We start from the raw sequence: 17,861 nt of genomic DNA on the forward strand, positions 1-17,861 counted from the left end.
TAAAAACCTGTCAGATAGAAAGTCAGAATGCCACTTATGCATCAAAATTGAAAAAGCTATGAAATGCTTATTTTGACCATAAAATGCCAAAATTGGTCATTTTTGCAGAAATTCTATCAAATAAAAGTTTAAATCCTTTAGTTTTATGCTATTTGATAAATTGACACCATCAAATCATTCAGGGAAGTTGCCAAAGTACAGATTCTATATTTCCTGATTTCACCTCTTAGGTCCGAGTACACAGTTATTTCGTAGTGCATTTCTTTTAGACAATAAATGAAAATTAAAAAAATCCCACCTGCGCTTTCTCAATAATATTTTTACAGTGTGTTGTACTACTTTTGGGACAAATTATATCAAAATTATAGAAAACTTCATCGGCTCTAACTCAAAATATGGACAATTTCATGTTAAGGGGGTCTTCAAATCTTTTGACAGCTTCCGAAGTGCTAATTTTTAACATTTTTCAGCTGGACCAAATCACTACTTCACTTTAAAATTCATGACCCAAATTTTTTTACAGTGTCATTTCACCCCCCTACTTACTATTTGAGTCATAAAACATGGAGAAATAAATTTGGAAGGGGTATAAAAAAAATCAACAAGTAACACACTGTCCACACTAGGGACTATATTCGTGGACAACGAAAAGGACAACGAAAATCAAAGGACGATAACTGTGTACCCGGACCATATGTCTAAATCGGTAGGTCACATTCGGGAGGGACGGGATTGTAGGAATATATCCGCTATCATCTGTGAAACGGATATTCCATAACGGTCAACAAACTCGTGATGGCATCCGTAAAATTTACGAAGGGATGATTTCAACTTCACCACTTGGAACTCTTGGTTTAATAACTTCTTTGTGAGCAGCAACCCTCTATCAAGGAAATCATGATAGGAAATGCAAGCCCTGGAATATCGTATCAACTGGGAGACATATACTCCGTATGCAGGCGCTGCTGGAATGTTGCTACATAGAAATGGAAAGTTCACAATTGGGAAACTAAAATCATTTCTTTTGTCGTAAAGTTTTGTTTTCCACCAACCTTATTGTCAATTTCTAGATGTAAGTCAAGATATAAAGCAGACTTAACTGTATATGTTGTATCCTTTATCTCAAGTTCGGTGGGATAGACGCGTTCAACATAGTCACCAAATTTTGAATTATTTAGTGAGATTACATCATCTATATAGCGGAAAGTAAAGTTAAAGGATACTGCTAACTTATTTTCTTTCTTCCTAAGAAGTTCCTGTATGAAGTCAGCCTCATATGAATAAAGGAACAAGTCGGCAAGAAGAAGGGCACAGTTGGTTCCCATGGGAATGCCGATTATTTTTTCAAAGACATGTCCTCCAAACGTAACAAATATGTTGTCAATCAAGATCACCGGGTCTTGGTTAGGTTTGTGTTGCTCAATCTCAAGTTTAGTTGTCTATTAAATGTTTTGTAGACTATTGTTTGTTAGTTCGTCTTTTTTTTTCTTTTTTGCCGTTTTATATTTTCAATTCCTAATTTGATGGGGTTTTTTTTTATTACGCTTTGGTTCTCTGTCGGTCTTTTTTTCGTTATATATTGGTGAGTTTTGATTAATTCTATGGGCCATTCTGATATTTCTGGAAACAATATTCTCGGAACTTCCCGAAAATGTTCGATCATTTACACAGGTAGTTATCTATGTCTTTGATACGGTTCCTATGTTAGAACCTATTTGCCTTTTGACAAAACATACGTGTTTTTAATATTGCGAAAGTTTATCAAATATCAAGTATAATGATAACACAATTATGTAATGCATGCTTTGAGACAGTCCCTGTACGTGTTGTGTGTGTATTTTTAATACAGCGTGATGTTGTGCATTTGACAATAAACCTGGGAATAGTTTATAAATATATAATGTCCCAGAATAAACTGATTATTTTGAACGTTTATCACGTGATATTTTGTATTTCAATCATAGCCTGTGAAAATGTCGGAAAGGATGAAGTAAATTAACAGATATTTCTGTTATAAATATTTATCGTAGGTCGGAAAGCAGAAAGATTTAATTATAACAGGCTATGATTGAAATACAAAATGATTTTTCTGTCAAAAATATTTAATTTCCTTAATAGATACTACCAGACCAAGACAATCTATACTAATAAAATAACGAGTTATTAGGTCCAATTTGTAAGCCGGCATGAGATTTCAAAGATTCAACTTTAAACTAATATAGGACAATGGTGTTGATTAAAAATTACACCATTCCATTCCCTTTTTTCCCACATAATTAATATTACCAATAATTAACAAGTTCCGAGTCGAATCCGATACCGATACCAATAGTATTGTCACCTGTTACCTGTAAAAAAAAGTTACCTAATCTGTAAGTTCCGCCTCTGTCATGCGCAGTACCAAACGGTGTATTTGGGATTTGCTATATAGACGGGCCATAATCACACCTGAACTTCGTCATTATACAGGGAGGGATTGACACTACTAAATTTAATCATTGTCACATGTAGTTTCTGGTTATAGTAAGATAACCAGGACGGGTTCAAACAGAAAGATAATGAAAGCAGAGAAAACTGTGCACCTTATAATCAGCATAACTTTATCAGATGACAATACGAATACTAAAAATCCAGGCTAAAAATAAGGCGTAGGTACTTCAATTCAGACACGGACCCGCGATGTCGCCGGTGTGTTCTAGTGTTTATTAAAATTATTAGGTTTAAACTGAGACTAAATTTATCCTTAATAGAATATAATTTAAAATGTTACATATACGAGTATTATGTCCCACAGGTTTGAACAGTGAATACATTTATGAAAATTATATGCAACATATGAGCACCAATGAGCAGGGATGCGTATACATAAGTTAGTAACTAAATTTTAAACGACAGTACTCGCGTTTGGAGTACAATAAAACCACGTGCATTCATAAATATTAATTTCACTCGCGAATGTGATTTTTCGCTTTTCTTGTCTTATTTCAGGAGACGGCAGTAAGAGCTTGACATGTGACTTTCAAGCATGGTCATCATTACTTAAGGTATTCTGACCTCTAGCTGTTTCTATTTTCTTTTTTTGAGTGACTGTCCTATTATAAACTTTGATATTTTCACAATGCTAAGGTTTTACTACACCAGGAATAGACTACCTTAGATTAAACATTTGTTTCGATATTTTGGGTCCTCAATTCCTTTCAACTTCGTACTTTATTTGGCCTTTTTAACTTTTCTTTCGAGTAATGTCTTTTGTAGACTGAACTTGCGTCTGGCGTACAACATTTTAATCCTGTTATCTTTTTATATCTACATATCTTTTTATATAAATTGGTTCTTTTGAGAGTATGTTCAGGTGTTCATAAAACTTCTGAAAATAAGATATTCTTCAAAACCAAGTTTTCCTGTAGAATATTTGGACTGATTCAAGTAGCTTCAGGAAATCCTTAACATTTGAGATGTTTTATGAGACCAAAATAATTGTCAATATATAAGAGGTCCCAATGAAGCTAGTGTGTTACTCTCAGGAAAAATATACGAAACATTCTTACTAGTTGCATGCCACAGGGTTTCACTTCACATGGAAATTGGACTATAAATTTATCTATACAACATCAACCATGAGTACAGACAGCTTCAATAACGAGTATAAGAATAACTGAAGGCATCCAGGAAACAAAATATGAAGATATGATAGATCAAATAAATGCATCCAGATTATAAAGCAAACTGAGTGCTTAAATTGATCTTGCGATTGGTTTGTGCAATTGCAAATAGGTATCCGGTTTGCAGAAGCTGGGATTTGCAATAGGAGTATGAAAAAATGATGTACACTCCCAAGTTATAAATAAAATAGTCAAACCTTAAAATGTAAATTCAAATAGTAGCAGTATATATATACACTTTTCTATTCACAACTATACAACATTGCTTTCAATTGACTTGTGCAAGAATCTACACACAATTACATATCTTCAATAAAGGTGTTTTAATACCACCATTATCTTATTCTATTCACAATCAATTATTTCAAATCAAAAGCAAACAAAAACTCAGCAACAATTGTTTGGTGACCAGTCAACGGTCTCGGTTTCACGTATTGATTTTCTTTTTTTTAAGAAAGCAACTTGTTTGTTTTTTCACAATTTTTATACAATAATAATTAAAAGAATAAAAGATTTAAAGACATTATTCGACATTTTCATTTTTTAAAACGCCATAAGTCTTTGTAAAATGATTTAATTATTTGTGACAAAACCCATTTTCTATAACTTGACACGAGGTACATTGCATAATGTACTGTCATAATCATGACTGTGATTTTTAAAATTGTGTTTTTTTGTAAGAATGTTTATTGTGCCTTCGATAGAACATTATGAGTTATTCACAATTAAATGTAGTTAGATTATACATTCGTAATGTCATAAAATGGGAATTTTCAAAATTGTTCCGATGAAAAACACGATAAAGCAAAATGCAAGCTTGAAGCTGTCATTTTGAAAATGCATAGACAAAATAATCCAATTAATTGTTCAAATAATTTTAATAAGTGCATGTTGATTAGTATTGACTGAGCAGATAGAAACTTCCGTCTGGAAAGCAAAATACCACTACGGTGTTTTTAATTCATTAGCAAGGTTGTCTAACTCTTGGATAGTTTTTCGAAATATCCTCTCGTACAACGAAGTTTTCAGACTGTGGATTGTCTTCTCTATTGTTCCTAAATGGTTTCTCAAATAGGCGTCATGAATATCTGTAATTCGATAAATAATTATCATTTAAATGCAATTGAAATGGAACATTTTAACGATTAAAATGCTGACTAGTTAATTCACCACCATCATGTGTAATATAATTTATATCAATATTATCCTTTGAAGGAATATTTTCATTTCCTTTTCATATGCATGGATTTCTATCAATTGACAGAAGTAACAGTTTAAACTGAGTATATTGAATTGAAATAAATAATGAATCATTACAAAATAATATGAACATTTTCATAGAAAAAACTGCTGTGTTTTTCGATACATTCAGAGGCTCTTTTTGTGAACATTAAATGTTAATTCTACTTTTTCTATGCAGCAACATTATAGCAGCGCCTGCATATGGAGTATATATCTCCTAGTTGATATAATATTCTAGAGCTTGTATTTCCTATCACAATTTCTTGATAGAGAGGGTTGCTGCTAACAAGGAAGCTATTAAACCAAGAGTTCCAAGTGGTAAGGTAAAATATTCCCTTCCAAAATTTTACGGACGCCATCACAAGTTGGTTGACCGTTACGGAATATCTGTTTCACAGATGACGACGGATATGTTCCAATTGCCGTAACCACAATCCCGTCCTCTTTTCCTAGAATAGGACCTACAGAATTAGACTTATATATGTTTGTTCTTTCATTAGCAACAAGACGGCTGCCGCATCTGGAGCAGGGTCTGCTTATCCCCCTGAGCACCTGAGACCACCCGGTTTTTGGTGTCTTTCAGTTTTTATGTTGTGTTATTGTTTTTAGTACAGTTGTATGTTTTTGGTCGTTTTAGTTTTTTGCCAAAGCGTTGTCAGTTTTTTTTCGACTTATGAGTTTGTATTGCTAGTCATTTTCTTACGAAAAAAGCAGTAGGAAAGAAATGTGATTGATGTTATTCATATAATACAAACCTTTTCTAAACTGTAATACATCAAGTTTACGTTGTGCGTTTTCAATATCTGAATCGTTCTCCAATATTTTCTCCTTTACACATTTATTGATGCTTTCCTTTATTTCTCTAATGTTACCATTTTCAATGGAAGAAAGCAATTTTCGTCTAGCTACTCGTTGATTTGCTTTCTACAATAAAAAAAAATCGACAACATATATATATTGGATAAATTAATGCTGAAGTTGCAACATGCATTTAGACCATAGACAGAAATAGAAATGTTATATCTAAATGTCATCTGAGTTAACATAAAAACATGTATACAGCTATTCTTTGAGCCAGATACATTGTACAGACATTTTTGTATTGATGAACACAATACCAAATAATAACCTCATGTATTTTTATTTGTTGTTGGGTTGCTGTCTAGAATTCATACCATATTTCCTTAAACTGTTAAACCATCATATATTTTATATAACCAACTTGTTATTTTTGGTATCATTAAGTTGAGAAAGAATCGGTCTTTTCCTATTTCCTTGTTAAAAAGTATTCGAATTGAAAAGGGGGACTTAATTCAATAAGCTCTAGTTACTTTAAATTAGATATGACTGTGAGGTATAAGCCTTTGAAACAGAAACCAAATGGCCTAAATAAAATCGTATGACACTTAAAACTTAACAAATATGCATGTACATTTGTCTATAAAAAAACGAGTTCTAAAATCGGCTGGGTCTAGAACATTTGTTAATAAATTTATAAGAAACTGTCAAAGTTCTTCAAACACACCAACAATATCCTGAAAAACAACATTATATGTTTACCTCTCTTGATAGTTTATTAGAAGTTGTAATGAGATAATTGCAAACCACATCGAGATCTCCACCAGTACCAGTAAATATTCTCAGGCCGTAATCTCCATTTTGAACAATATTTGTTATTATTTCAAGTTCTCTCGTATCTTTTTCAATAAAGCTCTTAACAGAAGATCTGTTATCTTTTGAGTCGAAATCGACTAGTTCAGTTTTAACATTTAAAGATTTACAGGCATCGCTGTCTAGAAGAAACCTGAGATTTGTAGGTTTATTTCTGTCTATGGTTATTATCCCATTTCTATGGGAGGGGAGTAGTAAACCTGCCCTATCAGACTCAGGTCCTGGACCAAATCCCAATTTTCCCGGATTGAATGGTATTAATCGACAGCCTTCTGTTCTCTTGGTGCATATTATCTTAAACTCGCATAGTCTCAATAATGGGTGTGTATCTGGTCCACCAAATATTACGATTTTATATATCCCTTCAATCGGAAATTGAATATCAAAATTCCACTCTGATGCGTTTCGGATTTTAGCGACTAACCTTGGCATATTTTCAGGTTTTAACATTTCATTTTCATCTTCTCTCTGTGCACTTCCTTCTTTCAACAAAAAATCGTAGTCCAAATTTATTTCATTAGCTGTTGCTTTTGAAGTTTCAAACGTAAGTGTAAGAGTTTTACCGGATGAATATAAGCAACATGCATTTTTGCTCACCAATTTCATTTCCATAGCCCAAAATGGCGGAAGAAGGTAAGCTTGATTAAGGAAGGTTTCTTTTGAAATCGGAGTAGGCAAGAGTTGCCATTCTTTGCAGTCGGGATGACATCGATAAATAAACTGACAAGGATCGGGCATTATGTAATATTCCTTAAATGCGTTTTTAACCACACCAGCTGCTGCTATTGTTCTTTGTCCGATGGCCTTTCCATCCTCCTCTAGTTTTATCCAACCACTAGATCTTTTTCCAAATACTGACCGACAAACCCAGTATGGATGAATGATGCGCCATGAATCCTGAATGTAAACAGCATTCCAAAGACATGTTAGATTATCTACGTCGGTATCTCCCGGTTGGTAATCTCCTGCCTTACAAATTCCATGGATCTGAGCACATTTTACATTGGCTTCTCTAAACAATTGAATTAAAACGTGTTAAGAAATACAAGATATGCTTGATTATAAAAGTGTTTATCTTCACTACTACTTGAAAGACGAAATTCAACAAAATATGCTTTAGCAACTTTAGGTATCTTATCTGTTTCCTATTTTTGAATTTGATTTTTTTAGACTTGATATACTGGTTTTCAAATTAAGCCTATACGAGTATTACTACATTACAAAATAAAACAAGCCTTGGCACAGCTTTTGAAATGTTCTTCAACTCTGTTCTTGATAAGGCTTACCTACTGTTAAATTCGAGGGATTTTACCTGCACTTTTGATTCGAGCGATTTTACCTGCTGTTTTGATTGGAGCGAATTTACCTGCTGTTTTGAATTGAGCGATTTTACCTGCTGTTTTGATTCGAGCGATTTTACCTGCTGTTTTGATTCGAAACCCACTGATCAGTCTTATGTAAACAAAATGCGCGGCTGCCGTACTAAATCATATTAAGCTTGGAATCTTTGATGACTTATAACTTACAGTTATTGTATCCATAAAATGTATAAAAAAATATTAATAATAAAAAAAATATAGACTTTTTTAAAAGTCTTTATCTTTTACGGAATTGTAATCACTTTACCTGCATAGAACAGTAAAAAATGTTGAATATGTTGATCGTCTCTGTCCAAGTAAACTAAGGAACCCCAAAGGCGTTTTGTCCGTTTCTTCTTCTGATACAAACTGTTCGACTACTTGATTACTAAGCCAAACAAGTATAATCCTGACCATCATTTCATCTCGTGTTGGCCTTCCTTTGATTGGGATATCTAGATATTTTATAAGTTGGGCAAAACTATTCAGGTCTGATTTTGGCACCTACAATAAAACATTAGAATAACACTTTATGAATAAATTATTGTTTCTGCACAACTTTTAATGATATGACTTCACATGAATGCTTAAAGCCAAATATTAAAAAGCCAATAAAGGTACTGAAACACACACAAAGCTATCTATATGACCTGACCAAATGTTACCCTAAATAACATCTAGTAAAATATAACGATAATGTATTCACGTCATAAAACCGAGATATCCTATACCCTTGGTATTTCTTCCCTTTTTGAAAAACTAACACGCCTTGTATAATTAATCATAAGCTTTGATAAGTTATTATTTATAGTTACTCGATCCATGATACGTTATTATTTATAGTTACTCTATCCATGATACGTTATTATTTATAGTTACTTTATCCATGATACGTTATTATTTATAGTTACTCTATCAATGATACGTTATTATTTATAGTTACTATATCCATGATACGTTATTATTTATAGTTACTCTATCCGTGATACGTTATTATTTATAGTTACTGTATCCGTGATACGTTATTATTCATAGTTACTGTATCCGTGATACGTTATTATTTATAGTTACTGTATCCGTGATACGTTATTATTTATAGTTACTGTATCCGTGATACGTTATTATTTATAGTTACTGTATCCAAAATTAAGCTGTATATAGTGAGAACGTAGACACTTTAGAGTCTTTTAGCTATTTCTGGTATTGTAATCCTAAACCTGCATACCATGGGGAGTGTTACGGTAGATAATCACCCAAAGTCAATAAATTCACCGAAACAATGAAGAGGCTGATTTTTTTTACAGAGGGGGGTATCTTGATATGTGGATATCAGAGGGCGATATATCGGTATGTGATTTATCAGAGGGTAGTATATTGGCTCAGTGGTACATCACAGGGTGGTATATTAGCACCTGGCATATCAGAGGTTGGTATATCGACATGTGATATATCAGAGGTTGGTATATCGACATGTGATATATCAGAAGGTGGTATATGAGCACACAGTATACCAGATGGCGGTATATAGGCATATGGTATAACAGAGGGTGGTATTATATAAATAACACATAGCTGAGAGGGACCTGGGTGATAGAGCAGATTGTTACCCCGAGAAAACATTGTCAATCAAGGCGAAGCAAAGGTTGACAACGTTTTTTCGACGGGTTACAATCTACTCAATCACACTTTCAGATATGTGTTATTTAATTTATTATACTGAATGTTCTGTTATTACTGTCTATTAAATTTCATGTTCGAAGTAATAAATAAATTTGGTGTATTTACTGTCTGCTGATTGGTTAAAAGTATTACCTTTATTTTCAATGTTGTCAATTTTTATGGCGACACGCCCACTCTGACGTTGTGTATTCATACGCCAACATGTGTGTACGTTGTTTTTGTTAATATAAATAATATAAAAAGCTCTTTGAGTCTTATTTTTGATAGAAATTTATTTACAATGAATGGCTATTATTTATTTTGAATTTATTGAACCATAAAATTAATTTTTTTACTCTTCACATTGAAGCGGATTATTCAATGTGAAGAGTCAAAAAATAATTTTATGGTTCAATAAATTCAAAATAAATAATAGCCATTCATTAAATTTAAACCATTGTGGTGACGCCAGCCTATTCATCTACCGTGGATTCTTTTTCTAGAATCAACGCTTCCTAAATCTGCCGCTGAAATGGACTCACCAAATTATTTTCAATTGTTTCCTTTGTGTGTCTAATTCAATTAAGTTTGAATTGGCTAATTTACTGATTTCTGTTCACTAAATGGAATTAATTTAAAATCTTACCTTTAATCTTTGTAATTTGTATATGCCTTCACTGGGAATCGAACCCTTCCTTGAAATCTGTTATGAATGACTGACATCAACACATCGATGAAACCTCTCGGCTACCAATGGGTTACAACTTAGATGTCTATTTTATATATATAAATGAACATCGGACACACAGGGGTTGTACCTTTATATATACACAATGGGCGGTCATATAGTATAAGTTGGTAGCCGGGAGGTTAGCATGCTTAAAATCAACGAGTTAAAAGATAGGGATTTGTCGGTTTAGGTTCGAATACCAGTATTATCTCTGTTGTCCCAATTCTGTTTTTTTCTAATTTTGCATGTTATAGTGGATATTTTTGTAATAATAGCGAGATTACCGTTTATTTTTTGGGTTATTTCACATGTTTGAAACAAAAATGATTACATTCTATTTGTCCATTTTTGTTGTATAAATATAGTATGATTTCTTCTGTTTTACTACATACTTTTACAAATGTTTGTTCGCAAATTCCTATGCGAGAAAAATCGTGATGTGCCTAGAGTGCTAGAAATTTCGGTAATATACTTATTATATATACTTTACATATGCTCTTTGGTCGGGTTGTTGTCTCTTTGACACATTCCCCATTTCCATTCTCAATTTAATTAGAAATAAATTCGAATATGTCTTATTTTGTAAAAACAGATAATATTCAGATGCCTCATAATATAAAGATCTTTAAAGGTAGAAGGGTTATATTTGTATTTTGCTAACCAATTAATTGTGATCTGAGATTTATCAATGCATCGTTGGACACGATAACATGGTTATTTAAACTCACTTACAATACCTTCTAATTAAGAAAAAGGCTTTAATTTTGAAAAGAAATGAACACAATAGTTTAAGTTATAGATACAATGGATAAGCGTAGATTCATGAAAAACAAACCATTCGCCCTCCGGGCTCATGGTTTCTTTTTCAAGAATCCACGCTTATCCATTGTATCTATATAACAAAATGTGCCGTCTTGTACATAACAACCATCCGTATTAAATAAAGCGCACAATTGGTCAAGCGTCTCCGTCAAGGATAATAGAGCATTTTCAATGGGATAGAGTAAATTATCTCCCTGTATTAACCAATCAAAATGTGGCATTAATAAATCGGCATGTGATATATCAGAAGGTAGTATTTTGAGCACGTAGTACACCAGACGGCGCAGTCGGGATTCTACTTCGTCAAAATTATCTCCCTATTACGCCACCTATTTTTTATAATCGTAAAAATGGAAGCCATTGTAGTGATGACGCGCTGTCAATTTAGCTCTTGAAAACAGATAAATTTATCCACATAGGATCAGTACGATCCTTATATGCCAGTTGTGTTTTAAAAGACAAATGTATCTACTAGCTATTGAGCATCATTTAATGTACTATTATGCATTTTGTCAACTTAAAACAATTGTCTGGTCGGTTGTCAGGGGGAATTTTCGAAAGTCCAAAAGTATTTAAAAAAATTCTAATTAAATATTTCGTGGAAGGGCAGACTAAAAAAATTCAGAGGTTGAGGACTAATTACCCTAGATAACACACACAAAAAATGAAGTGTTTTTGAAGTTATGCATTTTTAAGATCGACTTGAAAAGTCTGTCGTCAAGTACTTTTAGTAAAAATTTGTTATTCGATCACACCTTCTCTGTTGTTTTGACTCATTAGAAAGGTATTTCACTTGACCCATATATTTCATTTTTTAGTACTGAAAGTTTTTAATGTTATTATATCAACTTAGGGCCTAAATATATAAAAACAATAGAAAATGAAGCGAGATGATAAATAAAAAAATTTTCTTTTATACGTTTTCAAGACAGAATAGTCAACTCAAACATGTCTGAAAATAAAATGGTGTACTCGACTTTCTCTTTTCGATGAAATTATTGCCCATTTTGGGGATTTTTTCCCAAAAAATATCGCAGGGGGGCAGAGACGCTAATTGATGCTTTAAAAAGATCAATCTATTATCTTTCTTTGGAACTTTTTTCGGCGGAATTTATGCTTATGCACTAAAAAAATTCACACGTATTTGCACCTACCACAATCGACTGTTTTGTGAGAATTTGTCTATTATTTAAAAGTTTACAAATATCTCGAAGCTGCATACCATAATTTAAGTTAAAACACATACATAAGATGCATAAAATCCTAAATAAGGTACATTCGTTAAACTTTTCAAGCCCATAGAAACAGATGTAAACAATTCAAATTTACCAACTTGGCCCATTTTACCTTCTCTATAAACAAAGATTTCCATTTCTTTTGTTTAATTTCAACTGGGTTTCCGACTGGGAGGTCTATCGGACGGCAAGTGATATATCAGATGGTGGCATTTGTGTACGTTGTATTTCCGAGGGTGGTATATCATCACGTGATAAGGCGGTCCTTTAAATGAAATACATACTTCGCTTTGGTAGGTAGGGCTTACTTCACTAACTGGGTGGTTTTTAACGACCTTGACTTGCTGTTAAGCCCTCGCACGGTCGGTAGGGCATACTTAATTTTTTGAAAGCAAACAACACATTTAAATCTACCTCTGAAATAATCTGATTACTCAAACAATGTCGGTTTAAATTTTATTTTAGTACGATATTAGAAATGATTGAGATATCTAAATTTAAGCAATCTTACCGTTCTAGCATGATGGTCTATTTCTGTCTTGGTTATTTCCCTTTCTTCAATGTAATTGTCAGCATCATCACTCCCAGTATTCGGATCTGTGTTTTCAAACCATTGTATTTTCTTGGTTAAGTTATGTTCTGTCGTATTAGGCACTGGTGCTGGATAGTCACTTTCTGTTGGCGGTAGCTTTATCTTAAAAGTCGAAAGAGAAAAATACATTGTTAAAAATTCGCCAACACAAAAAGCCATGAAGTAACCAACAATATATTAAAAATTTTACGTCAATTGAAACTGTCATATTTTTTGTCATTTTGATGTATTTACCAAATTTGTAATTTGATCTATAAATAATAATTACTTAACACAGTTGCAAGGCTTTTGTGTTGCCGCACGACATATACGGGCTTGTAACACAATTGTGTTCCATACGTTAATCATCAGGAAGTAACTAAATACAGCAAATCCGAAACGATTACATGTAACCTTTAGACACTTAATAACAATCTGTACGAATATTATAGACATATATTCTGCAGCCAATAAATGACCATGTCTACTGTGAAATAACATGTATCCGTCAGGGGTTAATTGCATAGTTTGACAATTAACCACAGACTAGTATTACTCCACAACCAGACTACTACGTAACCGGCCTACAGCTATGGACCGTTTGTATGGACCACTGAACTATATAAGATCCAGCTTTGGACTCGAACGGCAGATAGATTCGTACAGATAGATTCCGACAGGAGATTCCGCCAAGGTCTCCCCCCTTGTGGGTAGGCTGGAATTAATTCACTAACCATCCGAATTACTCAGTCAGGACCGAACAGTTATACCACTATACGATCACGTGTCCATGTGACGATATGAACATTCGAACAATTCAACTTTAAAGACAGTTGTGAACAATCGAACATTTGAACTTTAGAATATTTCTTGACTTTGTAATTACATAATAAAAATTATTTATCCACTTACTGACTTCGTTACAAGTCGTAAATTTGGTGCCGTGACCAGGATCGACTTGGATTGGCTAAAACAACGCAAAGGAATATAAAACGTAAGAACTAAGTTACTTTCATTTTTTTCTTTATGGACAATCAAGATATTTCTATGTCAGTGCAAAAAGTAGAAATGGCTTTTCAAGGGATGGCACACATGTTAAGTACAGTTTTTAATTTTAAAGGGAGTGAGGCCGTATATTTAAAAGGCTTAAAATCAGAAGTTTGTTCACGAGCTGTGGTTCGCATGAAATTTTTTATTAGTATTTTTAGATATTGTACGTCAATTTAAGAATTATGAATACACATATTCTTAAAACAATTGAAGATATTTTTTTAGTTATTTTTATATGCAGTTATTTAATAGATAGGATACGTTATATATAATAAGTATGATTCTTAAAAATAAATTTTTTTTTTTAGTTTGAAGAAGCTAGTTTTTCGTTTAGAGTAAATATGTAAAAAACTAAAATGTCTGATACTATAGCATTTTTTCGTATTTATGGTTTTTGGTCATATTATGGGATGTTTTCTTGAAGATACATTCAATTATTCTAGAAAATATATATCTTACGTAAAATTAGTAGAGCACCGGTATATATGAAGGTTGATTTAGAACCTTTGGTAGATGAAGTTAAGGGTACATTGTGGGTTCATATGTTTGCGATGTTATAGCCATTGACGATTATGGTTTACGCAGTTGGGTAGTGTGTATGCACGTTTGTTTAGAGAAAACAAATAGTCTATAAATTTAGATTCCAACCCCTTCTTCGGATGATTAACATAAGTGATGTTAAGTAATTAAATGGTGCAAGTTGTTTTATGGTGTTAGATTACGCCTTATTTACATAAAATAAATGTTAATAGATAAATAGAAGTATCTTCAGAAAATAGCACATTAAAGATAAATGTTGATATGTTTTGCCCTAAGGGATTTACAGTATTTTTGTGGTAGATCGATATTTGTAAAAAATTAGAGACATATGAACTTCATGACTAATGACAAAATTTAAGTGAAATAGATAATTGATATTAAAGGAAAACTAGCATTAAAAACAAATGATTTTTTTTTATAAACAATTATGAGGATAATTATCAAAAATTAAAATAAGAATAAGAAAATAATTAATTTAGTAGTAAAACAAAAAATGAGTCTAAACAATGGGTTTTGTTCATAAATAAGCATAGAACAAACTTTAAATTGTTTTGGTTTTTAAGAAGTAAGTCAAGTTTTAAACAAAAAAAATAGAATGAATAAAATCTCAACATATATACATTCAGTCATAATGAAATGTATAAAAAAGATAGGCAGTAGGTTGCTGATGTTTTAAAGCAAATTAAAATGATATATATAAAAAAGAAAGGAAAGATTATGAGGAAGAAACTATAAAATTGTTTTGGAAAAATGTAATAGATTAAGGAGAAAGGCATTTTTTTCGCAATAGGAAATATAGAGTCAGTAACAAATTTGCGCAAGACGTAGTTAAATTTTATCAATGTAATCTAAAATATTTTTAAGAGTGATGAGAATAAATTTGTGGACTATATTTAGCATTAAGATTAATTAATGAGAAACTAAAGTTAAAGACGTAAAAGTATTACAATTGGTAACAAAGTAACACATATAATTTTGAGTAATCTTTTTTATAGGTATCATGTAGGTGTAGGGGTTATATAAAATGATCCAATTGAACTTATTTGATTGTAAATTTGTAAATATGTTCTTATGTCTTGTGTAAATAAACATATCTTTGTTTTTATTATGTAGGATTCTCAAAATTGTAGAAGTTGTATACAACAGTTTTTCCCCTTTTGTTTTTTTTTGTGTTTGTTTTAACCAGATAATTCGATATTTAAGAGAACGTATTGATTTTATCTAGAAATTGTTTTATTAAATTTTGCTAGGCTTGGATAACCCAGTGAACTAAAGGCGATTGAACAAACGATTGATAAATAAAAAAGTAGTAAACAATATTTAGTTTTTCCGAATTGGGATAAGTTTATCAGTGGGTTAGGTGCGATCTTCATTTGAATAGCCATATTTTGTACTGTTAAATTATTAAGAATATATTTTGGTTAGCCAAAAAGAAAGGTGTGAGTTTTGGTTCTAATGCCACGAACAACGGGTACAAAATGGTGTCAACGCAATTGGTTGGAACAGATGTTACTGCTTCCAGAGAGATGTCTTCCTCTGCGCCATTGATCAGGGACGAAACTTAACCGGAGACAGATGTTAATAGTCTCTTGAGAAAGATTTACCTAGAGATAGATACGTCAACAACTTAGTAATGGGACTAGATGGTAAACCTTACAACGTTGATGGCCGGATCCACTAGCAGATGATGACCGACACTTGTACAAAGAATTGCGCACTTTCCAGTAGTAGAGGAACAATATGCCATGATGGTGACGGGAAAAAGTATGCACAATATATACCCAAATATTGAACTTTATGAATCATATGAACTCAATATATCCAGCTATTGGACTTGATGAATGTGATGAACTTATTATATCATGATATTGGACTTATAGAACTTTATAAACTTTAGATATGTGGTGATGGTTACCGGAAACCTTGCAATAAACTATTAGAATAACCTACAGGAAGAAAAATACCGTATTTTATTGAACTTTCGTTCTATTTTGGATGGAAGGCATTATGTAACACAATTGTGTTCCGTACGTTAATCATCAGGAAGTAACTAAATACAGCAAATCCGAAACGATTACATGTAACCTTAAGACACTTAATAACAATCTGTACGAATATTATAGACATATACCCTGCAGCCAATAAATGACCATGTCTACTGTGAAATAACATGTATCCGTCAGGGGTTAATTGCATAGTTTGACAATTAACCACAGACTAGTATTACTCCACAACCAGACTACTACGTAACCGGCCTACAGCTATGGACCGTTTGTATGGACCACTGAACTATATAAGATCCAGCTTTGGACTCGAACGGCAGATAGATTCGTACAGATAGATTCCGACAGGAGATTCCGCCAAGGTCTCCCCCCTTGTGGGTAGGCTGGAATTAATTCACTAACCACCCGAATTACTCAGTCAGGACCGAACAGTTATACCACTATACGATCACGTGTCCATGTGACGATATGAACATTCGAACAATTCAACTTTAAAGACAGTTGTGAACAATCGAACATTTGAACTTTAGAATCTTTCTTGACTTTGTAATTACATAATAAAAATTATTTATCCACTTACTGACTTCGTTACAGGCTTTGCAAATCCATTTCCAGGCTTATGGAGGTATAACGCAATTAACTATGAACGTTACGTCAAATTTTGTAAACATATAAGTTATAAGTCTGGATGATTTTAAGCATTAAAGCTTTTTAGTCTTAGATTGATTGGATATGTACTGATTGATATTTTAGTCTTAGATTGATTGGATGTGTACTGATTGATATTTTAGTCTTAGATTGATTGGATGTGTACTGATTGATATTTTAGTCTTAGATACATGATTTTTTTGGCTTTGAATTAACTTTCAGTAAATGCGAGTACTCTCAGATCTGTACTTTGTATCTTTTTGGTTTTTTTTGTGCGATTTTTCGATATGATGAGTTAAGACCTTTACAACTGATTTTCATAATTTTTTTCTTATGTTGTACTGTCACACCACTGTCTCATATAAAGGTAAGGTGTTGGCGTCAGTAAACATTTTAAAACATGTTGAATCCCCACCATATTCTGTATGTGCCTGTCCCAAGTCAGGAGCCTGTAATTCAGTAGTAGTCGCTTGTTGCTGTATATCATTTTTTTGCACATTATCAAGGCCGTTAGTTTTTATGTTTAAATTGCTTTACATTTGTCATTTCGAAGCTTTTTATAGAAAGCCGTAGTGTGACATATACTTAACTTCTAAGTCGTTTATAATTCTCTAGTGGAGAGTTGTCTCATTGGTATCCAAACCACATCTTCTTATTTTTATATTTAGCT

General features: G+C 32.6%; 1 protein-coding gene across 2 annotated transcripts in view; it reads right to left on the bottom strand.

Annotated features, from left to right (window-relative positions):
• Positions 1-4,521: 4,521 nt before the first annotated feature.
• Positions 4,522-17,861, bottom strand: part of LOC127734636 (hillarin-like) — a 43,540-nt gene continuing 30,200 nt past the window's right edge. For both annotated transcript variants that reach the window (XM_052244620.1, XM_052244618.1), the window contains 5 exons: positions 12,891-13,073; positions 8,202-8,437; positions 6,465-7,587; positions 5,660-5,828; positions 4,522-4,750 (listed from right to left, as the gene is read on the bottom strand). In XM_052244620.1, coding sequence (XP_052100580.1) covers positions 4,608-4,750; positions 5,660-5,828; positions 6,465-7,587; positions 8,202-8,437; positions 12,891-13,073 — 1,854 coding nt within the window. In that variant the 3' untranslated portion in view covers positions 4,522-4,607. The remainder of the gene's footprint in view (positions 4,751-5,659; positions 5,829-6,464; positions 7,588-8,201; positions 8,438-12,890; positions 13,074-17,861) is intronic.

Source organism: Mytilus californianus, unplaced genomic scaffold (assembly GCF_021869535.1).
Source record: "Mytilus californianus isolate M0D057914Y unplaced genomic scaffold, xbMytCali1.0.p SCAF_3, whole genome shotgun sequence".
In the NCBI taxonomy this organism is placed as follows: Eukaryota; Metazoa; Mollusca; class Bivalvia; order Mytilida; family Mytilidae; genus Mytilus; species Mytilus californianus.